General features: G+C 41.3%; 1 protein-coding gene across 3 annotated transcripts in view; it reads right to left on the minus strand.

The window, feature by feature from the left end:
• The window catches only part of MYO1C (myosin IC), a 1,794,562-nt gene that overhangs the window by 1,094,741 nt on the left and 674,821 nt on the right, over positions 1 to 25,000 (minus strand). Inside the window, exon 1 of one of the 3 annotated variants that reach the window (XM_044054343.1) lies at positions 5,656 to 6,068. The exons of the other annotated variants lie outside the window; for them this stretch is intronic. Within the exon in view, the coding sequence (XP_043910278.1) occupies positions 5,656 to 5,673 (18 nt within the window). The 5' untranslated portion in view covers positions 5,674 to 6,068. Of the gene's footprint in view, positions 1 to 5,655; positions 6,069 to 25,000 lie in introns of those variants that run through there. 3 annotated transcript variants of the gene reach the window in all.

Genomic DNA, 25,000 nt, shown 5'->3' on the forward strand with positions numbered 1-25,000 from the left:
TCATTGACTTTGTGTTGAACAGTGCTCTTATAAATTCTAAACTTTAGGTAGGTTTCAAATGAGACTTTTCATAGTTTATGGTTAGCCCTAGAGAAGAGCATGCCTTAAGAACCTGACCTCTTGCCTGTATTACTTGATGCCTGGTCGGGATAGTAATGGGCCAGTCATCTAAATATGAAAACACCTGGAATCCTTGCAGTCTCACGTGAGCTGCCACTACTGCCATACATTTGGTGAACACCCTGCAGATTGTGGTGAGACCAAAGGGTAGAACTCTGAAATGGCAATGACTGGCTCCAAGCCAGAAGCATAAGTACGTTCTGGACCGCCTGTTCATTTTTACGTGATAGTACGCAACCTGAAGGTCTAACGAGCACATCCAATCGTCCTTTCCCAGAAATGGGAGAATGGACTGAACTGTCACGATCCAAAACTTGGTGCGTCACACTGACTTGTTTAAGTTGCTGAGATCCCAGATTGGTCTCCAGTCCCCCAGTTTCTTTGGCACTAAAAAGAATCCAGAGTAAGTTTTGGATTCTATCTGGTCTGAAGGGATATCTTGGATAACTAATTTTCTAGCAGCTTTTGTATTTGAAGTGCGGCTTGTTACCTCTGACTGGGTGGAACATCGGGGATTTTTCCTTGAGATTGGAAGGGAAAAGGGTATTGTATAACTTCTGGAAATGATCCTCTGCACCAAAGTAGCTGTTCTTGCTAGCCAGGCTTTCTGGTGCAGGGATAAACAACCCACAACTGCCTCCAGAGGGGGACAATCAGGCCTCCTTTCTGGTGCACTGGAAGGGTCTATGGAAAAACGAATCTCTGGATCCTTGGTTTTGTTGGCCACCTCTGCCACAAGGGCAGCATCTACCATTGGAATTCTCCCTTCTACACCTGGGGAAACCTCCTCCACATCTGTCCTAGAAAGGACCCTGGGACTTCTTGAACCACATTTTTCCAGTACCTCATTGATTCCTGGAGAAGGATCTTTTAAAGCAGGGAAAAACATACACCCACAAGAGACAGAGTCTTTCTGTTCTTTTCATAACTGGATAATGTGCCTTTAACTATGGGGCCAAACAAAGACGTACTGTCAAAGGGTGCACTGATAAATGAAGACTTGAAGGGCTGCACAAAATCACATAAGCGCATCTCCTTCTAGAAACCCCAGAACCCACTGCCCTTGAAGTTCTTTCAACTGCATGCGAAACTAACCTCATGGAGGAATTGGTAACAGATTGCAGAATAGCAAACTGAGAAGTGACAGATGCCTGTACCTCATTACAGATGGCTCCTGAAAGGGTATCAGAGAATTCCTTAATCAGGTCTCTCTTTAACCTGGTGAAGTATGCAAAATAGTTCAGAGACCTCAAGATGAAGGTCGATGAAACATAGACATACTTCCCAAATCTGTTCATCCTTCGAGACTCTTTGTTTGAAAGATGGACAGTGGAACTCTCTTCGGATAGTTCCTTCTTAGTGGCTGCCACCATGACCAAAACAGTACAAACTGCCTACCTTGACCTGGCAAAGTCATTTGACACAAAGCTACACTCTGGTATTATAGACAAACTCACAAATTTAGGCATAAATCCCTGTGTCACCCAATGTCTATCCAAATAGTTCAAAAATAAAACACATGAAGTTCAGGTGGGGGAATTCATCTCCATCAAGAGGCCTGTTAGTAGTGGTGTCCCACAAAGCTCAGTACTGGGACCTCTCCTGCTTGGAATATACTTCTCTGAAGTCAAGAAAAATGTTGAGGGCCTTTGGCTGACCAAATCTGCTGGCAACTGCAAGCTGGGTGCAATCAATGAATCCGCCAAAGATGTAGCTATCCTCCAGGGAGGGTTTGACAAATAACTGGTGCTAGAACACAACCTAAAACACAGTGCAAAAAAAAAAAAGCATAAATTATATCCTTTATGAGGGTAACTACTCCTGCAGATTACAACACCTGCAGCACTCACCAAATAGTACACCCAGTGGTACGGGACTTGGTAACTCAGATCAACAGTAGCCTGAACTTTTTCTCGCTACAATGGACACATGATCAATCTTTCAACTTGTAAGTAAGGGCATGATATCCAGAACTAAAAATATAGTCCTGCTATACTCAGTCAGTATAATGCATCTTTCAGCACATATCTGTCCAAGTATTTGCAACAACTGCAGCAGCCACAGAGGTTCCTCACTAAAAGAATACAGTGTAAATAATATGTCTTATGCAAACAGCCTCGTAGTCCTGTTCCTGTACTTTGTCTTCTACAGACAACTGAGGGGCAACCTATACCTAATCTACAAGACATTATATTTGCAAAACAAACAGCACTAGAAATATCCCGATCCGAGGATCTAAATCTAGTCTTTGACAAACAAAACATGTTAGAGGGTAAGTACATCTCTCTCAGAGATTACCCTTTCTCTGGAACAGACTCCCTATTCACGTGAAAAAAAAGCTCATCTCTAAGCCTATTCAAATGCATTTGGACCAATGGATGGGAAACCATAAATTCACCCCTGGCTTGTCTCCTGTGACCCATATAGACAAGGGCAGTTTGTATATGCCCTAAGTCACAGGCATATACAAAAGCCATTCTAGCTCATGGGCACTGATGATTGGGAAAACTGGGGCATGAATGGTCCTGAAAAAGGATCTAGAGCAGTTAGCCTAGTAACCTCCAGTGATCCTTTCTCTGGGACATTCTAAAAGTTGTAAGAAATAAGCAACTGTAATAATGTCCAGAAAAAGTCAGTCATTTATGTTGGCCCTCCAAAGCCAGGGTAAACTCAGAGTACCACCTTCTACATACAGATGCAGTTCCAGCAAAAATTCAAGATACTGAATGCTGAGCAGTGGGGATCACTTGGAGAATTAGCTTGTGCTGGATGAAAGGGGGGGGGGGGGCAAGAACATGTTACGCTTCAGTGCTTTTCTCTGCCTGCGAGAAGCTCTTTCCAGATGGTTCAGCCTGAAAGAAGAGGTAAAGGGGATGAATAGGGATCATAGACATTTACGATCCTTCATAATCTTAAAGGCCTGCTTGTTTCTCAGGAGATCTACTTGGTCCTAAGAAGAGAACTTGTAAGAGGTATCTAGGTTGGAATTTCTGAGGTCCTGTTTAAAGGAGAAGAGCTTCTGCTAAAGTCATTTTGGCCAGGCATACGCCACAGCCTGCAACTCTAGCAAAAGCATTAGAACAGCCAGGGTTCTGGGCTACCTGGAAACTGTATATATAGTCTTAATCACACCCTCCTTGAGATGAGGCTCAGCAAGCAAGCCAGGAAAGCTTCTCCAGTACCAAAGCCACTGGGAAGAAGTGGAGTTTTCTTATCTAGAAATGACCCACATTTCTCTTGCCTTGTTACCTCATTGACACAGTCATTTACATTACTTTTAGGTAATGAAAAGTGTGTGCATCAAGACTGAGATTAGTACTGTGCAAATGACATACAAAAAATGTGATCTCATGGACTAATTATGTTCTTATTGTGTGGTGTGTGATGTTACTGTTTGTACACACACATATAGGAGCTTCTGAGGAAAAAAAACTAACAGGAGAAAGGGATTACCCCAGTCATACATGCATCACGAAGGCTCTCCAGTGTTAAATGTGAAGTATCCAAAGAAAACTCATGCAGTGAAGTTTGAGCAGAGCATTCACATGTCATCCAGACACAGGTATGAAACATAGATCTCAACCAGTAAGCTACATAATGCCCCATGGAACATGGTCCGAATGTTTTTTCTTTTCTGCACAGGTTTAACTGCTGCAATGACAATATAACAGAGAAAAAATATTAAAAAAGTGCATTTTTCAGCAGCTGTTTGAGAAAATTATGTGCCGCAGGTAAGGAAAGTGGAAAATTTTGCCTTTGCTCTGTCTTTTTCCATTAATGGAATTCCAGCACTTTTATCACCGCAATACTTTTTTTTTTTTTTTTTTTGCAAAGGAATTAATAAACTCAGGTACTCCATCATATGTGTGTGTGTGTGAGTTCTCAAGGTACCAGAGTACAATGAGACTAGTTCAAGTAATGGAAGACAAACACCTGGTTTATGACACCAACATCACCACTGCTAAGCACCTAGAATTCTGGGTAGAGTTATAGAACGGCCGCCGGGCCAAAGTGCTGTATTGCACTGGCTGTAGTTAGCATATAGATGGCTCACAATGAAAAAACAAATGAACGTGCATATAGATACAAACACACACACACACACACACACACACACACACACACACACACACACACACACACACACACACACACACACACACTACTAAAAGTAACTAAAATGCATAAAGAAAGATATATGCAGTTTTATACAAAACAAACTGCATTACTACCTTCAAAGGAAAAGGTCATGCAAAGTCATTAGTATATGGCACCATTTGGTTACTACGCTGCCACTTCCAACCAGCAAACAGAAGCAGGGAATACAACTAAGTGTGCTGAATACTGACATAAATGCTGAGCAGCAGCTGATACAAGGATGCCTATAACTGGGATTTTTTTTCTGCTCTACCTTTTGTTAACAATTTTGAGTCTGCACTATAACAGACACAATGTGCTGATGTAGCAATGTTCAAATCAGTAAGAGGTTTCTTGCCTGGCAACTCACTGAAGCACCTGCTACAAAAGTGATCCTTCACTACTTTTTTTATTGTGATAACCATTAGGTAAACTAGATGGTATGCGGATCATAAGAATTAAATGCGTAATGAAAAATCAGTAGGATCTGCTATTAAAAAGACTGCTTTAACAGAAAAAACTAATTTATTGGAATCCATCATTCGATTTTTGAAAGAGAGCCACACCTAACTCAGACATTTAATTCAGTCCCAAAAGCTCTCATCTTCCACGTACTACAAAATTCAGTGCTGCTTGACGATTGGGAAAGAAAACAGGCAATGGGCACAGTTAACGCTTGTTTCCTGTTTTCAGCCACAATGATTTTCAGTGGGTTCCCCCCATTTAAAGCTCTTCTTAAGCAATGGCAATACAGTACCTTCTGGTAGTCTTATCTAAACTACATTCTTATCTGTGGCTACAGCAAATGAATTCTACAAGCATTGATAGAACCTGGCTCTACACTTGGGGGATGGGAATGCTTGCTGAAGACTCTCTCTAGAGATCTCAGTACAATCCAACATAGACAAGAAGCATATAGTTTTCTAATTTGCACTTTGTATCAATACATTGAAATACAGTGCACCACCTACATGGGCACAGCAAGGGCTATTACTATACTTGTAAAAAAACATACAGGTGAAATATACTGTGAGGACATAGCTTAGCAGATTCAAAATCAGTAAAACTGCTTCATTTCTAAGCAAAGTTAAAACCTATTCAATTGCCTGTTTTCAAAAAAAGTCACCTACTGTATATGGAAAGATGATACCGGACAGATTGAAAAATGAGTGAACCCACAAGCTTCTTGATTTAAAAAAAAATACATGGTGCTTAAACAGATCTTACCAGGTGAAAAGACTAAAAACTTCAGAAGTTTGCAGACTGTTTGTGAAATACAGTTAGCAGAAACATGCTAGTATGATGCCCCCCCCCCAAAAAAAAAAAAACACACTAACAAAACCTAATATTTTGTAAATTTGCTGAGCCCACAAAAAGAAAAACGCCATAATTGCTCACCACTGCTCTATACTTCATTTCTGCTATATTTCTTCCACGTCACTCAGCAGGGTCCAGCACAATAGGTGTGTATCTTTTGTCACGCTTTTTTCTTTTAATCCATCTGTAATTTAAAACACCTTCCCATTTTTTTAAACTTTTCTGCAACAATTACAATCCGGTGGGAGTGGAAATATTTCGGTCCTGATCCATTACAGAAGCTAAGAAAAGTTTACAAATCTCCAGTAGTCTGGATTAATGTTCCTTTAAATGGCTATATCTTTTTAAATAAAAAGAAGTTCTTAAACCAGGAAAGTGCAGATAGTGTAACTGAAGCTGTCGTAACTCCAACCATCTGTGTGGAATGCAAGGCACACACCCACAAATACTCTTATATGGTGGGCTCAGACAGTCCCTGCCTTACGGAGTTGTATGACAGAATGCCTGATCTCAACTAACACATACTGGAAAAGAACAGAACTATAAAATTGGCTGGAGGGGAAAACTTCAGAAGGTCTGTAACGTAAAGAAAACAACCAAACACATCATATGATCAAACCTAAGTGTTCCATTCTATCCTGTAGTCGGTGGCATATTTTTAGCTGCTCAGTAATTTAATTTTTTTTTTCGCAAAAAGGATCAGAGTCTGGGAATCACGCCAAATAGCCAGGGAATACATATCTCACCCTCAGCTAACCTGGGTTTGAATTCAGATTAAGGCATCTAGAACACGGAGCCAAAGATTCAGTTTTTGTGTGTGTGGGTGTATGGGTGGGGCCAGCTTTAAAAAAATAATAAAGTTTTAAACTATGGCAATGACTTCATATGTTTAACTGTGACAGAACAGAGTGGACAAAAGCATTGAAACAGCATTCAGCTAATCCCAAAGGGTAGCATCTAATACCAGTAAATTAATTTCAGAAATTGAACTACACAGTCCAAGATCAGCAAGAAAAGTACCACTGTCCTGGATACTACAGTTCAGATGAGACTGACAGTAACAAAATAAATATGGACCATCTTTCAGTACTTTTCCGTTATCGGGGCAACATTTACAATGAGAAGTATTTACTATAAATAGGTATTCTCATATGTCCGAGTTTATTAATTGAAGTTTAGTTAAGTTTTTTTTTTTTTTTTTTTACATTCCGGCCATTTATTCTACATTAGGTGAAGGGGGCATTTCATATTCCTTTCATGACACATTTTGCATATGGGAGGTTGCAAAAGCTCTACTGCTGCCACAGCACTCTTAACACAAACACTGTTGAACAGGCTGCAGCCGCAATCTTTCTGCACTGTACATATCTTCGGGCAAATGTCCTGAATTTTCCCTTATGGTTATAGTAATTTTATTCATAATGTCGTGGTTTTTATGCGTTACTTCATAAAAAGATATTAACTTTGTGAAACTGACCCTTTCAAAGCAAGAGCATACCGTCTGCTCAGAGGTGATCTGTACCTGACATACAAGGTCATGTCCAACCCGGAATTAATGGACATGCTCCACCTCAAAAAATCCAAATCCACCAGAGCCACGAGAGCAAGAGACTTAAACCTCAACACGGATATAAACAGGACGTGCTGGAGGGACAGATTCATCACCCAGAGACTCCTTACACTATGGAACAGAATCCCAGTCCATGTGAGGCAGAGCCCCTCACTGACTCTGTTCAAGAGAAATCTTGACGAGTGGATGGGAGATCGTAGGTTTACCCCGGGAATCATCTCTGTGTCACTGCTGGACAGAGGCACAGCAAACTAATGGGTATAGTATTCTCATCCTAAGGGGTGGTGAAAGCCACACACACTCTGGCTAGGATTATAAATGCCCTAGGGCAGATAGCCTAGTATGAACCTATGAACCTATAAAAGCTGCCGCTTTAAAAAAAAAAAAAAAAAAAAAAAACGCTTCACACACAACAGCTGTTTCAAGAATCGGAAAGGGAAGCACTTCACGGCTAGCAGCTCTGCAAGGATTCTGAGAAGCATCCGCCACAGAAATCACAACATGAGTAACAAGCCAAACACATGAAGTAAAATTCTGAGCATTGTCAGATAATCTGTACAGTTTGGAAAGAGAATTGCTTTTCACACCAGCTTTCAAGGTACTCCAGCCCCCATGTGAAGATTTCAACCACTACCTGCCGCATTACAAATGTGTTGCCCCGATAAAGGAAAAGTACCCATCTTTGTTACATTCATAAAAAGTATATTGCTATAGTGTGACTTCCTAGTGTAGAAAGCAAACAACATGAAAAAGGAAAAAAAAAACTTACAACTCTAATATGGTGATACATCAACAGCTGTTATCCATAGCTGGCCTTGCAGGAAAAAATGAAAACAATCCCCACTTGATACTGGAAGATTACCTTCCAACTAGCTCCACAATGCTGAATCTCTTCAAGCAAAATTCAGCAAGTTAATTTCTACATAAACACACAAATAGCAAGGAATAGCAAGCAATCATGGTAATACAACAGTTTTTGCTGCTGATGAATTCAATGGACAGGCTAAGCTGCAGGAGAGTCAGAAGAGAATCTAATAAAATATGTTCTGCCCTGACTGAAGAAAAGCCCATGTCCCTGGCACAGGGAATCCCCTCACGATGTCAGATGGCTTACACACCATATGAAGACAAAGCAGAAGTAGCCCCCACCACCACACATACAAAATATGGGGTTTGGTTTCATTACAGATCCCCATAATAACTACCTAACAATGACTTATTCTAGCAGTAGTTGTGGCTCATTTGCCTTTGATGCCAGGGGAGCACAAGCCATAGGTTCTACTTCCATGCCCAGTATTGTTTTGGTATTACTTTTACATATACTCAGAACTAAACAAAGACAGTAGAGAGCATGCTGCCCCATCAACAGTTTTAACAGAAACAGTGATGCTAAAATAAACTCTTGTTCCTGCAAATCGCACTACAGATGGAACTCTTCCAATTTATCATTAATGAGAGGATCTGACACAGACAGCTGAATACGGGCAACAAGAGGAATCTGTTACTGTACTTATTCTGTTTATGGACAGTCTGTTCTGTACTGCTGTGGTGCAGAAGCTCTCACTTGCTCTGGACGTGTCTCTTCACCACAGTAAAGAAATTATGAAGTTAACCCATTTAAGTAAAGGGGCGCAGGGAGGAGTTGCCCTTTTAAGAAACCTTTTTGCTTCTGTTTTTACATTTTCTAAAGGATCAGATCACAGTTTTACATTTTCTAAAGGATCAGATCACAGTTTTGCATTTATTCTCATTTAGTTGCTTTCATGTTTTTTTGAAGTTTGTGGTTTCACGGTCTGAATATTTGTTTTTGACATAATGTGACTGCATAGCACAGTTGAACATGCATGTGTGTGCGTGAGAGAGACTTTTTTAAATAGTTAATACAGCAGAAGAGTATGGTAGCATATGGTAAGGTGTTTTTTTTCTGTTATGCTTTACGAGTGCAGGGGAGCTCCTGCTAACACCCTCCATCAGTACCAAATGAAAACAGAAAAAAAAAATGTTTAGGGAAGTTAATGGGGTGCTTAACCTTCCTACAAAACGAGAGAATAGCATGACTTAAGATTATATAAATTGTATAGTGTTGAGTCAATCACATTACATTACAGTTGCAACTCATCCTTCAGATGAAGTGGCAAACTAAAGATCACAGTCAGATATCTGTTCCGATTAGCTCAGGAGACTACTGAAACTCCTGTGATGTTTCTCTGTTGAGGAAGGGAACATTTTGGCATCCTTGCCAAATTCCTCCAGTCACTATAATCACTATTTCACACCGCAAATGAAGAAACTCTAATGATCAGTGTGCTTAGCTTATTACATAAATAAATCTGTAGGCAATGCATAAAGAGAATGCATCATAGCTTGAAACAAGATTTCCTTTTTAATAACTGAACTATAATTTGAAAGCATGCTTATTTGACTCACTGCATTTATTACCAGCAGGCAGAAGGAAAGGCAGAACAAGTGTACACTGCATTCCAAATATAACACAGAAGAAGTGTACAGGCCATCAGGCATCATGAGAAACGAGATCCCAAATGACTAACACTGATGCAGAGTGGTTACAGCAGACAATTTCAGCAATCCAGACATACACTAGGAAAAGATGCAAGGATAAATTACAACTTACTACTGGCAAGTGTGAGTTTATCAACTTTCAAATAAAGATTCCTATGACAGTATCCTGCTGAAAATGATTAGTGGATGGAAGAACAGTTTTCAGCAAATGCCCCTATCAGCACCAAAACATATTTCCTTATTGGGGTAATATTGTTTAAGTGTTCTTGGGACACAGGAAGAAGGTACATACAACATGTACGCATGCCATTATACTTGAAAGTCTCCTTGAACAAAACTAAGATACATACAAGCAACAGAAATTTATATGACATTTTATCAGACCATTCTCAAAACCCAGGATTCAGATGCGTTAATATCAGAAGGCCACAAAACATATTACAAGATACCAATCACGTCAAAGATCATTACCTCACACAGGTCTTGGGATGTTAAGCACCGATTAGGGCAGTTAAAACATACATCAGCAAACATACTACTTATTAATTTGTTGGCATGAGAAGACAATCATAGCACCTGACAGCTGGAATGAAACAGAAACAAAATAAAAGCTCCTACTTTGACCCCAGCCCCAAGAAAACTTACAAAGATTTAACATGCTGTAGACCAGTATCATCACAATAAGGTGCAGAGATAGACATCCCCTATTTTAGGCGCTTTCATATTATGTAAAAAATAAAACGTGGAGTTATCTTAACTTCCACAGGCACATCATGTAAGTGCTACAGAATAAATTCAAAAATGTATCTCCAAACTGCAGACCAATCTTCTTCTTCATCTGTTTTTTAAGTTACGAACATGGGTAAATAGTTGCAAACAGGATTATTTATTATTAGCATCAATATGGAAATCTTCCTATTGAAAATTTTTTTTTTCTGGCACCATCACATTTGAATGCATTAACTGAGTACATTTTTTTCCATTTACCCTCCCGTTGTAATTATCCCTGCACTGTTCACATTGTATTCTGTGTAAATTAACCAAATTGCACATCCCTTGCATTTACAAGCTTAAAAGACACTTGCCTTTACTTCATACAAGCTGTCTACATGCATTCGCCTAATATGTTTGCCAACAGGCAAGTATTTTTGTTTACATCATGTGCTAATGCTTCTAGCACTGTTTCATTGCCATTAACACTGTTGCTGGGGTCTAAATTAGAAGAGTGAAGCAACAAAAGAGCGAACACACTTTCGTCGACACATAAAACCTGAAGCCGATTTTTTTGCTGGTCCATTCTTGGGATTTTACTGTTTTCTCTACTGTGGTGCAATCTTGGAATTGATATATTTAAGTAGCCCCCCACTTTATTTTGTCTTTATAATTTTTTTTTTTGGAACAGTAATTTTTTTTTTACCCTGGGAAAAAAAATCACTGTTCCATAACTTCGCTGTTTTCTGATTTCAGGTTTTACATATCGACAAAAGCATGTGTGCTTTTTCATCATTTCGTTCTTCTAATATAGACCTCTGTTGCTGGTCACAAAATGGTGCTTTGATTTGAGTAAGTGCAGTGAACATCATGCATATTCAGTGAACACTGCTACTCATCTTGCTAATGTGCTGAAATAGTGCAGGCTTCGCACAAAGCCTATATGATTGTTAATGAATCCCAAGGGACATCTTTATAGACTGGACTGTAAGCGAGAAAGCTGTTATTTTGAGGTTTATTTCCTTAATGTTTCCACACAGACTGCAATTTGATTTATTGGTCTGCAGTTTGGAAGGGCGGCCGCGGTGGTGCAGCGGTTAACATTGCCACCTCACAGCAAGAGGTTCTCTGGTTCGATCTTTGGCTGGGTGCATTCTGTGCAGAGTCTGCATGTCCTCCGTGTGGTCGCGTGGGTTTCCTCCGGGTGCTCCGGTTTCCTCCCACATCCCAAAGACATGCTACAGGTTGACTGGATATTCTAAACTGGCTCTAGGCGTGAGTGTGTGCACCTTCTGTGGAAGGTTGGGTGCCGGGTTGGCAACTCAACACCGTAAAACTCCACTGCCGATCATAAGTGGACAGGTGATCTGCTGTGGCAACCCCTAACCAGGAAAAGCCGAAAGAAGAAGCATTATCACAGAAAGCATTTTTATGTGAAAAAGGAGCAGAAATCATTGCAACAGGAATCCTCATCCATACATGTACACAGTAGATAGCTGGTGACAACACTGTTACCTACATTTACATTCAGACAGAGACAAGTGAGTCTAAAGCGCAATGGCTAGATCTGAAGAGACTACTTAAGATTAAAGTACAGAATACTGCCTGAATCGCACACACCACTTGAGATGTTCTTTTACAAGTGTGATAATGCACATTTGAATGGATCACATCACCATTCTTTCATACAACAATGTTCTTCTAAAAACGTATGAAGGTGACTGACGTCCACAGTAACACTACACAGCTACACATACTACATGCATTACAAGCCTTTTCTACACAGTATGACACACACCTACAGCCCATCATTTCTGGATTCAAAACTTCTCCCTCTGTGCTTATGCAATCTAGAGAGCATATCAACAGCCAGCTCTACAGGATAACTCATATGACCACTCTGATGTGGTTCTTTTTTGACAGTGTGATGTAAACACTGTGATTTCAAAAATGTTTATTGCCAGGGGGGTGATACAAATTTCTAAGGTAATCTTCTACCAGGGAAAATATAACACCTAATTAAGAATTTTACATAAGAGGGTATTATCTATTTATACAATCTATATAAGCACAGAATTAGGCACAGTGTGCAATTTTGGCATGCTGACCTCATCAGTGGGATGGAGAGAAGACATCTGTGGTAAAAGTGGATTAAAGGGTTGAGGGCATTCTCTTCCATGTTAAAATCTTCCACTGAGTGGAAGTTGATAAAGCACAGCTGTTCAGGAAGCTAAACACAATGGACATTGAAATTCCTCCGGGTGATATCTGAACCTCCAACCTATCTAGTTATACAATCTAGAGGGCACAGTATTAGCCACAAGCACCACAGGAAAAGTCTGACTCTTAAGGGAGAAAAGTGTGTACTTTTGTCAGGATAACCTCGTCACGGTCTTGCAAATAAGAAGTTTATGCTAAAAGTGGGATAAACTGCAGAGGGAGCCATGTTTAAAATTAAAAGTCTTCTCTGGAGTAAAAGTGGATACAGCACATCTGTTGAAGGTTTACTTCCATGACACTAGAACAACAGACATCAAAACTCACCACTGTCACATTTGAACCACCTACTTAACAGTTACACAATCTAAAGAACACAATATTAGCCACAAGCACCACAGAAGTCTGACTCTTATGGGGACAGAGTACACTTCACAAGATGACCTCATCACTGTGTTGCAAAGAACATGGTTGTGGTAAAATCCAGTGTAATTTGCAGTTAGATGTGTGGATGCTATGATACTGGCAGCAGAGCAAATAATCTTTCCTCACACAATATAAAATAAAACATTTAAACACTGCACCTCTTTGCTTCTCTTTACTTTGTGAACATCATTCAAATATATATGACTCTATAACAAGACTTCTCTGTGCTTTACGTGCAGCTGATGCACATTTCAATGAGTAATATACTTCCTTAGAATCGCAGACACAATTGTACAAACAGGCAGAAACTGTTTTCAGAAACAGTTCATATCAATGTTAGGAATGTTCCTCTTACAAGTCTATGTACGGTAGTCACACTTCTCATCAATACCTTCTCCCTGATGCACCATTGATACTGCAGTCACAGTAATCATTCACACTTGCACTTAGCAGAGAACACTTATTAGCACTTGTCCGTGCAGAAGTAGGGCATGTGCAAGCAATCATGTAGGTTCTTAAAGCAGGTTTATTTCCCCTGCACTTAGTGCAGATTTTGGAATTCATGAATGCTAACGAGTTCACACCTCATTTGCATATTCACAGAACTTGCAGGGCTAAAACTGCACTATATCAAGGTACTTGTGCAGGCAAGGAAAAGGTTATCATAGGGAAGACTCTCTATGTAGCTGGTGACTGCTTGCAAAACATGTTTTTAGTGTTAAAACTACTTTAATGCAAAGGTAGCTTTTTTTTTTTTTTTTTTTTTTAATCAAATGCTGTATTTCAACCTTGGTGATGGACTGCACTTTACGATACACCCACAGCTTACTGTATACAAAGTTTGCCCCTTGTTGGTGCCATAGGCCTATATATCAGTTATTTGTTACATTACAAAAGTTTGTGATGAATGTAACATGACATTATGTAACGCCTTCTATGCCAGTCTGGCAAAAGTTATTGCAAAAGAATGCTGTATTTATTTTCTAGCAATGTCAGGGGGTTGACATTTGCAGCCCACAAACGTGTTAAACCTGTGATGTACAACTGACCACCCTCCACCCAAGTAGATGAACAAGAACACTTACCAATTAGTACTGGAAAAGTTTACATAGATTTGTAAATTGCAGCATTAATCAAAGCAGTTGCACAACTGCTGTCCTCCTTACATGACCTGTATACTCTTATTTTCATTTCCTTTACTTTTTTTTTTTTAGGGGGACTGTATTTACTTGTGTGTACTAATATGGAGCTTTAATTTTTTTTTTTTGAACACTGATGTTGGTTTTGACATGGCGACAACACTATTGGGTATACTGCATAACCTTCAAGTAGGCAATACAATTCAATAATTCACACTTATGTCTTTGCTGTAAGGTTTGCCCTCATGTATTCTCCTCCACCACTACCCTCATGTATTCTCCTCCACCACTACCCTGTGCTAATGATGGATGACTGTGCACTGGCTTTTGCACATTTTTAATGTAGGTATGGTTCCATTATGTATGGGAAAGTAAAATGCTTGATGCATATTATGGTGCAAGGTCCATAAGTGGATACTGCAGACACAGTCATACATTACTGTACAAAGGACAGATGCATACCTCTCAACCTACTTGTACAAAAAATCTGTGCAAAGCCTAAAACAATGGAGGGACACAGGCCTAAAAATAGGGACAGAAACAATAGGATGTGTATTATCATGCAATTTCTGAAGGTTATGAAGTCTGAAACTCAAACGTATGTTATTATCTTAGTGACTAACTCTCAGTGATTTGCCAGAAAACCACAATTTTAATGAGGAACTAGCTCAAAATCTGGACATTCTGCGAAAATCTGTTCAGCTGAGAGGTATGATGTCTCTCATCTTAGAGATATATAACTATTTACATATGGAACCAAGCAACTTTTTTTTAAACAAGTTCCACACTTACTTTGGGCTTCAGATGATGGTGGAAGAGGTTGCACATTTACTTTTCTACCCAGTTTTGCTATACAATTGTGTGCCATTCACTCCATACCAAATCATACAGTATATAAAAAAACATTCTTCTTGGCAGAGGTCTGGCAACAGCAGCAGCGACTTTAATTAAAACCTGCTGCACATAGAACCAAATGCTAACATTCTTTTTATTTAAAGTTTTAAGTGCAATTGTGGCTGTAATCCAGAGTTTTGGATTTCAGGGCAAATGGCTTCCTCGAACTATACTACTGATCTAATCAGCGTATCCTATAACTAAAAAGATCATCTCTACTTGACTCCAAGTAGACTATTCTCTATCTGTTAAACCTAGCACTTGCTCCTACAGTACTTATTACCTTGATACGGCACTCTTATAGATAGCACCCCAAAAAGGCAAACCCCCATTTCTCGGTCACCCACGTCCCCCAGAATCTCTTTTAAAGTTTTTTTGTCTAGTCCTTCTAGCATGTCGATGGATCAGGTGCTAGTGTCCTCTCCTGCTCAGCTGGTGAACCTGGGAATATTGAGGCAATGTTACAATTGCCTCATGTACACAGACAACCCTCTCCTCCTCCCACAAAACACAAATACATGCGAGAGATGCAACTATATGGCCAAACTGGAGGCTGAGCTCTCTCAACATAGGACTGGCAAGACCAGTCAGGAGGAAAAGGTTACCACACACACTATAGACCCAGTCTCACATAGTACCATCTCAACCTCAAATCATACACATAAACACACAAAGACATACTCGGAGGCTCTGATCAAAAATCTACCAAAACAGCAGAGGCCACCAAAGCAGACACCCAAACAACCACCACCTCAGAACACAACACCTGCAACACATAGACCTCACAGTCAGAGTGTCAAACAGTCACAGCCCTTAAGGCCAAACACAATGCCAGACACACTAGTCATTGGTGACTCCATAGTCAGACACACTGACGCCCCGCTCACCAGACTGAGTAAGGAGAAGGTCACAGTAAGCTGCCTGTCGGGCGCTAGAATCCGCCACATAACGCATGCACTCAGGTCTCTCAACAGCAGGTACAAATACGACTCAGTCATTGTCCACGCTGGTGTAAACGACCTGAGACGCACCTCCTTGGACTACATGAAAAGAGACATTGAGGAGCTCTCTGATTATGTAGCCCAGGCAGGTATGACCCTGACCCTGAGCAGTATCCTACCTTCACCAAGAATGATGCCACAATACAGAGATAAGATGATCAGCTTTAACAATTGGCTTAAACTCTGGTGTCATTCAAAGGGGATCCAATGTCTGTCTGCCTGGGATGACATGCTGGACAAGCCACGCTGCTTCTCAAGGGACGGCTTGCACCTGTCACCCTGGGATTCCGGATATTGGCAAAGGCTCTTGCCACCCCATAGTGCCTTTTTAGGCAAGGCTCAAATTCTAAACCTACCACCCTAGAACACAAAAAGGAAAAACTAAGGGTAATGCTGCTCAATGCCAGAAGTCTAAATCTCAAAATGCATGCACTCGAGGCCCTTCTCAGTATGGAGAACATTGATGTCTGTGCTGTGACAGAAACCTGGTTCAAGGCTCCTGAGAGCACCCCAGCACTATCAGGTTTTACCTCATATCCTGCGTCCGCCCCAAAATCCGGAAAATACCAAGAAAGGAGGGTATCCATATTCATCAAGGACACCCACACCTCCAGACTGGTGGCAACGCACGATGCATCGGAAACCATCCAGGTGCAATTAACCATAGGCAAGACTGCTCTGCAAATTGTAGCATGTTACAGGCCACCCTCACAAACTCAGGAACCTCACATGGCCTTCCTGAAAACACTAGAGGGATAAATGTATCACCAAACACCATCATACTAGGTGACTTCAATTACCCTAATATAGACTGGGTACACTACTCAAGCCCAAACACCCTAGCCCAAAAGTTCCTGGAATTCATAAACTCAAATGCCATGGAACAACTAGTCACCATCCCCACAAGAGGAGAAAACATACTTGATCTCATCATCACGAACATGGGAGCACAATGTTCAACACCGGAAGTATACCCTCACTGGTGAGATCAGATCACAAACTAATCTCGCTGGAGGTCCTCATCCCACCCCACCTGAAATAAAAAAGACCACAGTAAAGAACTTCTCGAAAGCCGACTTCACACTTCTAAAGACTAGTGTGGTCTCCTTTAAGGCCCCTGAGCCGGCGGAAAACAGTACTCAAGCCGCTGAATCACTTACAAATGCCTTCTACCAGCACCTGCAGGACTGCATGGATAAGGCAATCCCAAGCAAAACAAAGACTCTTTGTACCAAAGGCAAGCGTCCAGTCTGGTGGACCCCAGCCATAAACAAACTCTACAACAAAAGGAGGAAGCTACTACAAGATAGAGCAAAATCCTTAAAAGGTAAGACACCCTTGATCACTATAAGTAAAATCTAAGAGCTCTCATAAAATCATCCAAAGCAAATTTTGAGAGAAAAATAGCTAAAGACTCAAAAGACAATCATAAGGCCTTCTTTAGCTATGTTAGAAACCTGGGAGGAAACTCCCAGATATGTTCAGAACTAGTTCAAAATGATGTGAAGATTACTGATCCTACAGACATTGCCAACATACTGGCTGACAGGTTCAGTGCAAACTTCTCCCTTCCCCCAAAAGGAGAGATATCTATACCAAGCGATTGCAGCCCCCAAACATCTCCAACGCCCAAGTGAGAACTGCTCTCTCCAAAGCAAAAACACAGCATCCATGGGACCTGATGGTGTCCCCGGCTGTGTGCTCCACGAACTCAACGAGGAATTAAACCCACAGCTAGGACAGCTGTTTAATCATAGTCTTACCTCTGGATACGCACTCCAGGAGTGGCGCACTGCAACTGTGGTCCCACTTCACAAAGGCGGTGCCTCCACCGACCCTGGAAATTACCGCCCATTAGCTTGACAAGCCTTATCTGCAAAGCCATGGAGAGGATCATAATGGACCTCATAAATAAAGACATAGGGAATTTGCAGACTTTGGATCCATCCCATTTTGGCTTTGTCAAAGGCAGATCATGCCTTCTAAACTTGGTTGACTTTGTCGAAACAGTCACCAAAGCCATTGATGAGGGAAAGGCAGTCCATACAGCCTACCTCGATCTGGCGAAGGCCTTCGATACAATACCCCACTCGGGTATCATTGAAAAACTCATCAGCTTAAATGTTAACCCATACATCACAAGATGGGTTGCAAACTGGCTGAGTGACAGAACACACAGGGTCAGAGTTGCTGGCGCCATGTCAGACTCAAAGCCTGTCACAAGTGGTGTACCACAGGGCTCAGTCCTGGGCCCACTCTTGTTTGGCATCTACTTTTCCAAGTACAAGCAAACACAGGAGGGTTATGGCTGACAAAGTTTGCAGATGACTGCAAACTGGGCGCCATAGTAGAAAACACATCTGACACAGATATCCTTCAGAAGGGTCTCACAGAAACGGATAACTGGTGCCAGAGCCATGGCCTAAAGTTAAATGCCAAAAAATGCATAGTCATACCCTTGGGAAAAACAAGGTTACCCTAGCTACCAAATAGGTGGCAATCCACTGAGCACAGAAGAAGTTATCAGGGACCTGGGGACCCAAGTTGATAGTAGTCTGTCATTCGACACCCATGTAGCCAAAGTAGTTAGGAAGACCTTCTACATTGCCCACCTTATCATGAAGGGATTCTCATCTAGATCAAGGGAGGTCATAGTCTCCCTATACTCATCACTCATCAGACCAATGATGGAGTACAATGCCCCATTCGGAATGTATCTGACCCGACACTTGCAGCAGCTTGAGAGGCCACAAAAAAGTTCCTCACCAAAAGGATAAAGGGTCTCAAACATCTGTCCTATGCTGCCCGACTGAAAGAACTCCAACTCTATTCAGTCGCCACCGCTTGCTCAGAGGTGACCTTTGCCTAACATACAAGGCCATGTCAAACCCAGATTTGATGAATATGCTTCACCTCAAAAAATCTAGATCCGTCAGAGCCACAAGGGCGGGAGACTTAAACCTTGACACGGCTATTAATAGGACGTGCTGGAGGGATAGATTCATCACCCAAAGACTCCCTATGCTGTGGAACAAAATCCCGGTATATGTGAGGCAGAGCACCTCGCTGGCCTTGTTCAAGAGAAATCTTGACCAATGGATGGGAGATCGCAGATATACCCCAGGGATTACCTCAGTGTCACTGCTCGACAGAGGCACAGCAAAATAATGGGTATAGTTCCCCATTCTAAAGGGGTGGCGTAAGCCACAAAACTATGGGCTAGGCTTGTAAATGCCCTCGGGCAGATAGCCTAGTATGAACCTATGAACCTATGAGTATACACGATTGCTTGCTTTATGATTTCATCAATAGCTTTGCCCTTGTCGAATTGGTTAATCAGCATGTAATTCGACTACTTACGCTTTTCATTAGCATATTCTGTCATTTACCTTTGTTTGGCGGCTTTACACTAAGTGGAGAGCCATTAAATGAATACAAAATAGCCTACTATCATATGCAAGGAGTGCAGTGTCGCCTACACAACAGCTGCACTTAGTGCAGCTATTACTGAATCTGGCTCACTGTAACTTTCAAGAATTGGTCAGCACTCAACGTTAACCAAGATCTTCCTGAATACCCCTACAAAAGTTTTATATGAATCAAACTACCTAAGCCAATTCCATTTTAAAATACAAAACTAAGTTTTGTTATGAAAGTACCAAAATCTAGGAACGCTCCATACAGAATCACATAAAATTAAAAAATAAGGATTGCTAAGCAACAGCCTGCAGCCCTTTGCTAAAGTGGGAAATAATTACACTGTTGTGGCACAACAAAACATTTTCCAAAGAAGTTTATAATTTCGTACGACCACACAAACAAGTACCAGGTTTAATTGGCACAGAACCCCTGTTTTAGCACCAAACTCCAAGTGTAAATGAGGGCACAAATTTCTGATGTGATGCCCATGCTACACACTTACTGGGCAGTACACATCACTTTAAATGATGCAAACTAAAACGCATTATTTTTGTTAAAATTATGTGAACCTTTCTCATACACAAGAAATCAATACACACAGAAATATCGTTTCATCAATAGCCTTTCCCATTTTTGCACATGGGGTCAAGTGTGTCACTTCAACAGTGACACTTTAGACCCAAGGTTCACACCATCAGGTGGCTAAGCCCTGCTGTGGCTTTTCTTCCATACCACAAACACATACATCTAAAATATATATATATATATATATATATATATATATATATATATGTACACACAGACGCACAACCCTTGATCAAATATACATTTTCTCAAGCCAATCTTCAGCTGGTGTTTTTTGTTTTTTTTTACAGAAAGTTCAACTAATTGATTATTCATTCCCGTGAACGGCAGTTTTGTTGAAACTGGTAACTGTTCATATAACTGGGGGGGGTTAAATAAGGGCATACTTGTGTAACTCACTCGATGGGCATGTGTGTGGAACTCGTGACAGCCTGTCTTGTGCAGTGGTAGTGCTACAGAAAGAAATTTTTTAAGCTAAGGGGTAGGGTCAGCATGCATTACTAAGATGGTACGGAGGGTAAAGCCTTAGTAACACATGCTAACTGTAAACCTGTCACCAAGCCTAAACACACACCTTAAAAAAAATCTTTCCATAGCACTACCACTATTTAGACAAATCTGAGCTAGGGTTACTGAGGATATTTTGCTGTAAAGATTGCAAAAGGAAACTGTTTACATTTTGCAATAATTTGTAGGTTCGTTGTCAATAATATAAAAGTTTAAGCTATTTTTGCCAATATTTTACTATTCAAAATTTAAACAGTTTGATTATTCATACTACCTTCTCTCTCTTTATATATATATATATATATATATATATATATATATATGTACATATATATATATATATATATATATATATATATATATATATATAGGTCCACTACGTAAATTCAAAATACTGATCTCGAAATTCAGTATTAAGAGTCTATAATAATGAACTATCAAAATCCCGCTATATTACAATATTGAATCTTAAAATATTGAATGTCAAAATACCGAATCCGGTACGTTGGTGCTGAGGTACTGCAATCCTCCACCGTTGTGTGATTGTGTTTAGGAGGTTTTGGGGAACCTACCACCATTTCTGTATGCATCTGTGTTCAATGCAGGGTCCACCCAGTGACATAATCAGTACCACTCTATGTTATAAAGCAATAAAGAAATAAATGTTCACAGCAATAACGAAATAAATGTGCAAACATGCTGTACGTTACACATATGCTCCGTCAGATAGCTGGCTGCAGTGTTTCATTAGTTCTCCATACCTCACAATTGTAGAACTCTTGAGATTGCCTGTAGGAAAGCAGGGGTGGTGTATTCGTCCCTGTTCTGCAAAATGTGCTGGAAAGTACAGTTGTGTTCACTTACCATAAATGTAGATGTTCAAGTGTATTCACTGTTGCAGTCCTAACCAATGGGTTATCCAGCTCCCGGTAGCCCTTGATCGGCCAGAATACCAAAGGTAGGTAAATATGACATCGGCCGTCATCGGTTGTAAAGGACGTCAGATACAAAAGGAGACAGCCGACATCACTTCCTCAGTCTTTTTTGCTATAACAGTCAGGAGTCCCCAAAAAAACAAGGCTTAAGCCAAAAGAAACTTTGGCAAATAAAACCAGATTCAGCCTGTACCTTAGGAAAGGAGAACAGGAAATGACCAAAAAAGGGGGAAGGAAACCAGGTCTGCAACAGTGAATACACTCGAACATCTACATTTATGGTAAGTGTACACAAGTGTATTATGTTCATCAAGTTTCACTGTTGCAGTCCTATCCAATGGGTTGATTACCAAAGCCCAGAGAAAAAGGAGGAGGCACTGACAGAATCAAGGATTGGAGAGAATGCCCTGCAGAACATCAGTGGCAAACCCTGCCCTGGCTCTAGAAAACAAAGGCAAATTATAATGCTTTGTGAAAGTGCGAACCGAAGACCATGTGGCAGCCTCTAAAATGTCTTTAGCAGGGACACCCCTTAAAAAGGCTGCAGAAGTGGAAGCTGCTCTTGTGGAGTGGGTCCTAACCCCCTGAGGAGGAACCTTGCCATGAAAGGAATAACAGTAGGTAATATAATGTGCAATCCACTTAGAAATGGTTTGCTTAGAGAGAGCTTTGCCCTGAGCTCCAGGGGCAAAACTGATAACTGTGCTGATTTCCGAAGGTCTTTAGTCCTGTCCAGGTAAAACCTGAGCTGTGTGCATACATCAAGAGAATGTAGGATCCTTTCACCTCTATTTTGAGGATTAGGAGGTGTATGGACTGATTAAGAGTCAGGCTAGAAACCACCTTAGGCATAAAAGAGGGACTGGTTCTCAGAGAGACACAATCTGCATGGAAAATAAGAAAAGGCTCCACAGCCATCAATCCTTGCAGCTCCGAAACCCTCCTTGCTGAAGTTATAGCCAAAAGGAAGGCAGTCTTCCAAGAGAGAAACTTTAAATCTGCAGTGGCAGCTGGCTCAAAAGGAGGAACATTGAGTTTCTCTAGAACAAAATTAAGATCCCAGGCTGGAGTAGGTGCCCTTCTGGGAGGTTTTAAGTTGCAAGCACCTCTGAGAAAAATTTTCATCAGGGGATGAGAGAAAATGAGTTGCTCAAAAGAACAATAAGCAGAAATGGCTGAAGCATGGATCTTGATAGAAGAAAATGAAAGACCACCCTGAAGCAAATCAGCCAGGTATTCCAGGATCAGAGGAAGGGTAGGCTGAGACAAAGATTCCCCTCTAGCCTGCATTCAATGAGTGAATCTTTCCCATTTGCCAGCGTAGGACTTCCTAATGCTAGGCCTCCTGAAGTATATTGACCACCTGCTGGGAAAGGGAATAAGAAATGGATTGATTCATACAATGAGCCATGCTGCCAAATGGAGAGACTGAAGATGAGAATGTAGAATGTTTCCCCCTTCCTGAACAAAAAGATCTGGTTTCAGAGGAAGACGCCAAGGATGAAATTGGGAGAGACTGCGAAGCAGTGGATACCAATGCTGTCTGAGCCAGTCTGGAGCTATAAGAATAGTCCTTGGTCTTTCGTCCCTTATCTTCAATAATACTCTGGGAAAAAGAGGAAGGAAGGCATAAACTGACAGAAGCGTCCAAGGGAAGGACAGAGCATCCACTCTCCAGGCCTTGCTGTGATGCTGTCTGGTGCAACAAAGTGGTAGAAGGTGGTTGTCTGGGGAGGAGAAAAGATCCACCTGAGGAGTGCCCCAACAATGAATGATGCTGTAAAAGACAGCTCTGTTCAGTTGCCACTCATGAGGATCCAGGGTCTGTCTGCTCAACTGGTCTGCCAAAACACTGCGTCTCCCTGGAAGAAACTGAGCTAGGAGATGCAGGCCCAAGGATGCTGCTATGGACCAGAGAATCATGCTCTGTCTGCACAGGGGGGTAAGAATGAATCCCTCCCTGTTTGTTGATGTACCACAACTGTGGTGTTGTCCTGACAAGTAAAGTTCCTGGAGAAAGAAGATACTTGAAAGCTAGTAAGGCCTAGTGAACTGTCATCAACTCCTTTAGGTTTATGTGCAGGTGCATCTGCAGGGCATTCCAACGTCCCTGTATGCATTTGCCATCCAGGTGAGTTCCCCAGGCATAGTCCGATGCGTCCGTGGTAAGAACTTGAATGGCAGGTGATGGGCAAAAAGGCATGTCCTTGTTTTGTAGACTGGCTGTCGGCCACATTAGAAACTGTCTGCAGACATGGAAGCAGAGGAATTATCATATCCAGGTCCTGTGTGTGTTGACACCAAAGGTTCTTGAGGTACCATTGCAATTTCCTCATATCCAGTCTTGTATATGGAATCATGAGAATGCAGGGGGCCATGTATCCCATTGCTTACATGGATTTCCTTGCTGAGAGTTGGGACAGGCTTGCCAAATCCTTGAAGTAAACTGAAACAGTTGCCTGCTTCTCCTGGGTGAGATAAATCATCTGGGCGGCTGTGTTCAGACTCGCTCCCAGGAATGTTATTCTCCTTGGATGGCACAATTTTTTGATTTTTCCACATTGAGAGTGTAACCCAGAGAAGAGAGAGGAGTCTTTACAAATTCCAGATCCTTTAACAGCTGCTCTTGAGAATTTGCGTGAATTAGACAGTCGTTCCAAGTACGGATAAATCTGAATTTTCTTCTGCCTGCAAAAAGCAATGACTGGAGCTACGCACTTAGTGAAAACTCTGGGAGCAGTAGATAAGCCAAACGGCAGTGCAGAGAATTGATAATGTTGCTTGCCCCCTCTGAAACAAAGGTATTTCCTGCAACTTTCCCTGATAGGGATGTGCAGATAAGCTTCTTTGAAATCCAACGTTACTAGCCAGGAGTCCTTGTCTAACATTGGTAGCAACTGATGCAGAATGAGCATTTTGAACTTTGGAGTTACCAAGAAAGTGTTCAGAAAGGATAGATCTAGGATAGAATGCCAGGTGCCTTCTTTTTTTGGAACTACAAAAAGTCTGGAATAGAAGACCTGGCCTACCTATTGAGCAGGAACTGCTTCTACTGCCCCCAGATGTAACGGAGACAAAATTTGCTTTTCTACTTCTGCCCTTTGGTTTGGAAGAGTGTCCGGGAATCCTTTGGGTACTGGTAAGGGGTGGAAAGAAAACCTGTGACCTAGGGATACAGTTGAGTACCCATTTGTCATCCGTGATGGTGGCCCAGACATCTGCAAAAAAGGCCAGCCTTCCCACTAAAGGATTCTCCAGGCAAGGAGGGACAGGCAGAAGTTGGACAGAGTCATTGAGAATGTTTGGATTGAGATGTAGGCTTAGAACTGCCTGCTTTGGAAGTGGAAGCATGCCAACGCTTATACCTTTGAGGGGTAGCCACCTGCCCCCTAGAAGATTTGTAACCTCTAGTCTTAGAGCGGTTCTGTCTGCTGGTATCAGGAAACATCCAACTCTTAGAAGGGTAATTCCTGCTGAAACAAGGAGGTTGAACTTGCAGAA

Source organism: Protopterus annectens, chromosome 13.part0 (assembly GCF_019279795.1).
Source record: "Protopterus annectens isolate FY-2018-M chromosome 13.part0, PAN1.0, whole genome shotgun sequence".
NCBI lineage: Eukaryota > Metazoa > Chordata > Ceratodontiformes > Protopteridae > Protopterus > Protopterus annectens.